This window comes from Pediculus humanus, genomic scaffold (assembly GCF_000006295.1).
Source record: "Pediculus humanus corporis 1103172107803 genomic scaffold, whole genome shotgun sequence".
Taxonomy (NCBI): Eukaryota; Metazoa; Arthropoda; class Insecta; order Psocodea; family Pediculidae; genus Pediculus; species Pediculus humanus.
The window spans coordinates 198751-207388 of record NW_002987394.1 but is presented as its reverse complement, the minus strand read 5'-3'; the positions used below and the strand labels follow the sequence as shown (position 1 = coordinate 207388).

Below are 8638 nucleotides of genomic sequence, written 5' to 3'. Positions count from 1 at the left end.
GATGTGCGTGCGTGCGTGCGTGCGTGTGTGCGGGGGGAGGGGTGCGTGTGTGCGGGGGGAGGGGTGCGTGTGGGTGTGCGTTTTTGCATTATTTTATAATGAAAAGAGTCAAATAATGTAAAAAAATTCATTTGTCGTTTTTCGGGGTGATATATGGGCCTGCCAAATGACAGGACAATATTAGTATTCTCATATATGATTTATGCATTTTAACATTCGGTACGTCCAACCTTTCACTCATTTTTTTTTTTTCCTTTTTTCATTCATTCGTTTGTTTTTCGAATTTGCAAAATTATTATTATTATTATTACTACCATTAATATCATTATTATTATAATTTTGAATAAAATAATGAATGTAACGCTGATTAAAAAAAAAAAAAAAAAAAATTTGACAAACGGACATTTTGACATTTTGTTTGTAACTGACAGAATTTAAATAAAAAAAAAAAAAATTTTCCAGTGGTTTTATTATTATTATTATTACATGTTCGTAAATTTTCTCGGAAAAACGATTTTTATTAAATCAATTATTTTTTTTTTTTTTTTTATAAACGACGTTAAAAAGTTGTTCGAAGAAAAAACAAAAAAAAGAAAAAATTTCCAAGGGTGTAAATTTTATGTAAAAATTCATGTTGAAAAAAAAACATTTCGAAACATAAATTTTAATTTTATTTTCCGAGAAAAAATTTTTTTTTATAGGTTCTCATAAACCTGAAATTTGATTTCTAAACATACGCGCACACCCCCCACACTCACAAACCCACACACACACTCACAGACACACATTTATACGAAAACACACAAATGATTTATGTAAGATTCACGAAAACGTTTATTTCCTACCATTATTATTATTATTATTACTGTTATTATTATTATCACAACAGATTTCATAGATTTGATCAATCGATCGATCTGTCATTCAAACAATGCGCACGATAATAATAATAATAATAATAATAATACTAAAAATAAAAAAAATCAAAAATCTTTTCTTTATTCTTTGATTTATTCACGTGAAAATTTCATTTTTTTATTTATTTTGTTTCCCATCTCAGAAAGTTCACGTTAATAAATAATTAATTATAAATAATAATAATAATGATGATAATAATAATAATAACAACACGAGTTTATTTTTTTTGCTGACTTCATCATTTAAAACGTTCAATATTTTTTTTCTTTCGTAATTAATAATATTTATATTCGTAAAAAAGATTAACATCAAATTTTTTTTTTTTTTGTTTTATTATTAAAAAACCCACAAACCCTATGGTAATCTCATTACTCTCTCCTTTTTTTTAAATTGATGAATGCATTAAGTAAATTAATATTTTCCAGAAAGAAAAAAAAAAAAAAAAAGAAAGAAAAAACGAACATGTGAAATCATGAGTAAAAAAAAAAAAAAAAAAAAATTATATTTTAGATTTACACGCCATTTATTCATTAACCATATTTTTTATTATCATCATCATCATCATCATTAACGTTACCGTTTTTTTCATCGATATTGTAAATATATCGAAACATCATCGTCGTTATTTTTCTCTAATGCACACACAAATATATAAAAACAATCGTTATTATTATTATTATTGTAATTCTGTCGTTTTCATTCGTAATATATACATATATATTTATATCATTAATCTTCATTTTAATATCTCTCTCTCTCTCTCTCTGTCTCTCTCTCTTTCTTTTTCTCATGTTTTTATTTTACATTTATTAACTTTTACCTTTTTTAAAATTATCATTTCTTTCACCGAAAAAAAAAAATACTACATAATTACATAATATTAAAGTTATTTAAGGTAAAAAGAAAATAATAATAATGATATTTAAATATTATTATTATTCAAAAAGGAAATTTATAGGATTCCGAACGGGGGGGAGAGTCGGGCGCGGGGGAGGGGGAGGTTTCATCCAAAATTTTGATTTATTTAAAAGAGTAGCAGAAAACTCCATCGTCCGTTATTCAAAAATTTAATGTTTAATGTTTTGTATAATTTTGTGTGGCGGGGAGAGAGGGGTAGGAGGGAGGGGGAAGGGGAGGGGATGATTTGAGGGGGCTTTTAAATAAATTGCAATTTTTCGATATTAACATTTTAATCGATGAATTATTAATATTTATTTCTTTATTTAAAAAAAAAAAAAGACAAAAAAACTCAAAGGAAAATTTTTCCCCCCCAGTATTCCGGTTTTTTCCCGTTTTTTTGAGTATTTAAATCTGTGACGTCAGAGTTAAAAAATTTTTAATATCTAGTCTGTGTGTGTGTGCTATCACGTAATTATAATTAAATGATATAATTTTTATCCCCTTTTTTTTTTTTTATTGTCGTTGCTGTGTTGTTGTTGTTCCTGCTGTTGCTGTGGTTGTTGTTTTCGAAAGCCTCGAATGCAGTTTTTAATAAACATTTAAAAACTTAAATTAAATTCCTAAAATACCCGGGAAGAATTTTGAATTTTCATTATATAATCATAAACGAATTCATTTAGCCTCCAATGGCGTTTTCATGCCAGCATGCTTGAAACATTCTCCTCCTCTTTCACCTCCTTCTCCCACCCCTTCTCCTACCCTTCCTTCTTCCTCTTTCTCTTCATTCATTCATTCATTCTCCACTTTTTCGTAATTTATATTGTTTGTCAAATAATATTACTTTAATAATTATTTATTATTAAACGTGATAATAGGAAGGTGGAAAGAAAAAAAAAAAAATTTCGTCGTGCCATGTTTCATGCTAAAAATATTTTCTAAAAATCTCTCTCTTTCTCTCTCTCTCCCCCTGTCTCTGTCTCTCGCCATTTTTTTTATAAGTAAAATAAAGAAATAATAATAATAATAATTTGCATGAAATTTAAAAAAAAATTTAAATTGCTAATACGTAATAAAAAGAAAAATAAAAAAAAAAGAGGAAAACAACAACAACAAAAAAAATTTATAATATAATTAAAAATTTTCTTTTTTACGTCATAGTAATAATAATAATAATAATAATAATAATAATAGTGATTTTTTTTTAGTTATAAAATTTTTTTTTTTTAATAAACACATACGTGTATATAAATTTTATTTTATTTTAAATTTAACGAAACGGTAATAATAGTAATAATAATAATAATGAAGAGGTAAAAATATAATTTTATATTTTTAATTATAAATAATAATAATAATAATAATAATGATAATAATAACTATTTTTCGACTGTTAATTACTTTTCATTTTATTTAAAAAATTATTTTAGAAGTTACTCGGCGGTTAATTTCTTGTGTTACATAATCAAAATTAATTTAATAAAGTTTCAAAAATCATTTTCTTACCGTTAATTATTATAATTATAACTGTTATTATTATTATTATTATCATTATTATTATTATAATAATTACCACGTAAGAAAATTATAAAATGATTTTACTTAACTCTATAAATTGTTATCATATTATTTAATATTACACGTAGCCAATTAAAATTTTTTATTTTATTTTATTTTAATAATGTTAATAATGTTAATTAAATTCTTTATATTTATTCTTGTTAATTAAATCAATCAATCAATCAATCAAATTTTAATAAAAATAACGGTTAGGCTCGCGGCCAAAAAAAAAAAATTTCTGTAATAATTATAATAATAATTTTTTCGAAATGGGAAAAGAAACGAATGATTTTTTCCAGCAGCAGCGACAGCGACAGCGGCACCATCATCATCATCATCATTATTATTATTATTAATAATTTGAAATATTTATGAAAATGATTTAAACATTTAATAATTACGAATATTCATTCGAAGAATTCGAGAATGAAAAACTTGCAGTAGTAATAAAAAACATTTAAAAAAAAAAAAAAAAATTAATATAAAATAATGACGTCATTAAATAAAATAAAAAAAATATTAATCCAACCTAACTTTAGCGCGTTTACGAAAATCAATTTATCATTTTATTATTATCATTATTATTATTATTATTGTTACGAGAAAACCATTTAGTTAACAATTTTCTCGATAAAAATAATCCGTCAATAAAAAAAAAAAGAAGTTAAAATAATTTTTAATTACGACAAAACAACAACAAACAAAAATGACAAATTATTATTATTATTATTATTATTATTATTATTATTATTATTATTATTTAATAAGTTAAATATGTTGTGAATAAAATGACGTCGAAATGAGTAAAAAAAAAAAAAGAAAAATTTTTTAAAATTTAGGTTAAACGTGATTATATTTTATGCCAATTCGCCATTTTGTATAAAAAAACAAAAACAAACGACAACAAATCGTTTGTTCACATGTAATAATAATAATAATATTAAAGTTAATAAACTTGTTGTTAATACTTACTAAAAACTATTATTATTATTATTAATTTTAAACATTGTAATTTTTTTGTTCACACAAACATAAATTTTTAATGATATATATACTATTGTCACGTCACCATGTGTTTCCTTTAATATTAAAACAACAACAACAACAACTAAATAACGTCACCAAACGGTGAAAAATTCACTTTTTTAATTTCAAAAAAAAATAAATAAATAAATACACACCAACAGTTTTATTTAAATAAATAAATAAATAAATAAAAATTTAAAATAATAATAAAACCGGTTCGATTAAAAAAAATAAATAAACCGAAATATTATCAAATGCGGTTTTTAAACGTGACAAACCGTTTTTTTTTTTTTTTTTTTTTTTTAAATAAAAACGAAAAAAATAAAAATTTATTTAAAATAAAAACTCTCACACAGTTTTTTAATTAATTCGTCAACTTGAAACGGTAGGAAAAAAAACAGTATAATTATTATTATTAGTTACGTATTCGATTACAACTTTTTTTAAAATTTTCACAAAAGGGTAATAGAAAAAAAAAAAAAACAGAAAAAACATAAAAAAAAAAAAAAACTAAAAAAAAAAAATTTTTTTAAATACGATTTTAATAGTAAAGGCGTCGGCTCCGATCGCCCGGGAACTGAAAAAACATTTTACGAACAAACATTGATTCATTAATGCGTTTGCGCTAAAAACGAAAGAAAAACGGTTTAAAAAAAAAAAAAACGGTTTTCTTAATTTTCAAAAAAAAAAAAAAAATGTTGTTGTTGTTGTTGTCGTTGTCGTTGTGAAACTCTTTAAAAAGAATTAATAGTAATCGTTTCATAAAAGGCTGTGGTTTGTTTAAAAAAATTAAAACAGTTGGCACTACCGTTTTGTTTTTGTTTATTTATTTATTTCCCCCACTCCACACGTGTGATCTGTACGAAACCATATATATTGATATCGTTTTTTCAAACAAGGCTGTGATTTTTTTTTTAATCATTATGACGTAGAATAAAAAAAACAAACCTTAATAATAATAATAATTATTTTCATTTGATTAATCGGTAAAAATTTCAATAAAAAAAAAAGAAAGAAAAACATTTAATCCTTTTTTCATTTAAAGTTTATCTTTCTCCTTTTTTTTAATTTAAACGGCTTATTGACAATATTTATTCTTATCCATTTATTTTATTTTTTGTCACTTTTCTTTTTCGTTACTAATTTTAGTTTATTTTTTAAGTATCATTTGTTTTACTTTTACTAAAGGTTTTTAACTTTTTTAAAAAGATTTTTCATGCTCGTGATTTTTAAATCTAACAAACTAGTTTTGTCTTGTTTTTATAAGTTAAATTACTTTTAATTTTTTTGTTTTTTAACCTTTGAACTTTTGAATTTTATACTCTTTCATAACCGTCCATTTTCTTAGTATTAATTAACCCAATAAGATATTGTTTTTTCTTTCCTTCCTTCCTTCCTTCTTTCCTTTTTTCCTTTTTTCCTTTTGACCAATAATGTTTAAGAATTAATTATTTTTCAAATAATAATAACTAATTAACGTATTGATTATGCATATTTAATAAATGACATCAACTAAAATCCCTTTATTTTAAAAAGAAAACTAATAATATAGGGAGGGGGAGTGGGAGGTGTATACTAATTAGTAAATCTTACTACCTACTACTCCTTAAATTATTTTAACATTTAATTTTTTAATTTGATTTATTTATTAAAAAAAACAAAACTTTCTCATGTAAATAATTTTTTTTTTTATATAAAAAACAAAGAGTCTAATTTGGAAAACGATCTAAAACGAAACCGTGATAATGATAATAATAATAATAATAAAATTATTAACAATCGACTAAATATTTATAAATTTAAAAAAATTATTAAAACCTGACGAGTTTAATTAATCGTTTAAAATTTATTATTTATTTTTTTTTTTTAAGTAAAAAAGATTTATATTAAGGATTAAAATAAAGAGAAATAATAATAATAATAATTTAATTAATTAATTAATTAATTTTTTTTTGTTTCGTTTCTTTAAAATCTGGAAAAAGTTGTCGAGCGCACGTGGTACCCAATAATATTCTATGTCTTGGATAAGACATTGTTTTTTTAAATTCTAAATCGGTACCGTGAATCCAATCTAAAAGTCCTAAAACTCCGTAGCAATTCGTAAATCTACAAAAAAAAAAAAAAAATTTAATTCAACGCGTAAATAATAATAATAATAATAATAATGTTGTCCGTTAGGAATACTTACTTCATGTGATGAAAATCGTGTGCTTCGGAAGATGGAAAAAATGGGAGGTGATAACCGGAATGTTCGCTTAGCGTGAATGCAATTGCCAAACCGAACCAAAGCCAAGCAGTAGCCACGTGACTTTTCAATATGAAAACACCTAAAAATGCCGGAAGTATGTTCGACAATATGTGTTCTATTGGATTTGAATAAAGTGCGACGATCGATATCGGAGCCGTCCACTCGTGATGTTTTTTATGTATGTATTTATATAATCTTCTGTGATGTAACAACCTGTATTGATTAATAAATAAAACATAAATTTATTAAACTAATCGTTTGTTTTTTTCACAAAAATAAATTAATAAATATAAACATCTCTCCTGAGTTTTCTTTTCCCATCTAATAACCGTTAGAAAAAAAAAAATTTACCTAAACTTAATTACCCGGTGAAAACTGATATTATAATTATTATTATTATTCGAATATATTATTATTATTATTATGTATATGTAAAATTACTTTTAATTTTCACGTCGCGCACAACGATTCTGAAATTTTATATAATTTTAATTTATCAATAAATTTGATAGATCGATAATAAGACTAATATCAAAATACCACAAAAAATTATTTATTATAATTTTGTTTTGTTTTTCCGGGGTAAAACCCCTCCCTCCCCATCCCTCCTTCCCCCCCCCCCGAAAATAAAAATAAAAATAAAATACCGATATAATTTTTTTTTTTTTTTTTTTAAATTTGTTGAGCGTGTAAATCCCCTTAATATATATATATATTAAATAAAAAGTTGATGGCTTTATTTAAGACCATTTATTAAATTTATTACGGTAATATAAAGCTCTAACATGATAATAATAATAATAATAATAATAATAATAATAATGATAATGATATACCTTTACGGTATTTTTTGACTTTTTTCAAAACTAACATAATTTTTTTTTACCACATGATATTTAAAACTAACTTTTTCCTTTTTTTTTCTTTCATTTTTTTTTTAGAGAGTTGGCAACGTTTTAAAAAAAAATTTTAATAATAATAATGATAATCACCTGTGAGAATAATAAAAAGCAATTTCTTCGACGATGATAAAAAATAAAATTTCAAGAATCGTCGTGTGAAAAGGTGGAAGATTTCGTACGGGTGGAGTACCTCTCCATATCATTATCTTTCCTAATATTTGTGCCAAAGGTATGGTAACAACTATCTGATTGAAAAGTATGACGCATATTATCTAAGATAAATAAAGAAAAAAAAGAAAAATTAAATTATATTTAGAAAAACAAAATAACTGTAAAAAACTACAAGTATTGTGATGACGTCACCTTAATTAAATTACTAGACGTTATGGGTTCGTTTGTACCCGGTTGAACTTTATATTGTCTCAATACTTTCGGTTTGTTTGTCACATCTAAAAACGTATACACGCCGCCGACAATCCAATACGTTAATATTAAAACAAACCACGACCCTAAAAAATCATTCGATTCGATTATTAAAAAAATTATTTATTACTCGGGTAGAGAAGGGGAGGGGGCGAGGGAAAACTCACCGTAACCCCAAAGTATTTCGGGATCATCTCCGACTATATTTAAAAATTTATTCCATTGATTTATTCGTATATCTCCGGTTGTGTGATAAAATTTTTTTAACTGTTGCAAAGCATCATCTCGAAAAGATGGCGATACAAATAATGATAATGTAAATATTAAAATGGTTGCAAATGATGTAAACGATACTAAAACCATCGACATTTTGTTTTTTTATTACGGCTATAACTATAAATAAATAAAAGTTTAAATATGCGAAAGAATCAAAAAAAAAAAAAAACAATTATTCTTATTTATTTATTATTCTTACTTGTTTGTTCAATGAATGGTGAAGCAAAACAATCAAACAAAGAAACAAACAAAATTTGCACTTTGAAAATTTGATTTTTTTTTAATATAAATCATAATTTTTTATCAGATTAATTACAATTGTTTTTTTTTTTTTAATATTGATAAGAGATGAGAAAGTGGAAAATTAATATAAAATAAAATAAAAACA

At 23.7% G+C, this 8638-nt stretch overlaps 1 protein-coding gene across 1 annotated transcript; it reads right to left on the bottom strand.

The window, feature by feature from the left end:
- Positions 1–6338: 6338 nt before the first annotated feature.
- Positions 6339–8343, bottom strand: Phum_PHUM371030 (C-4 methylsterol oxidase, putative; the record flags this gene model as incomplete). Its single annotated transcript, XM_002428190.1, has 5 exons — positions 6339–6507; positions 6590–6862; positions 7642–7823; positions 7915–8060; positions 8142–8343. 5 exons carry the CDS (start codon positions 8341–8343, stop codon positions 6339–6341), a joined length of 972 nt encoding a protein of 323 aa, XP_002428235.1.
- Between the last annotated feature and the right edge of the window lie 295 nt (positions 8344–8638).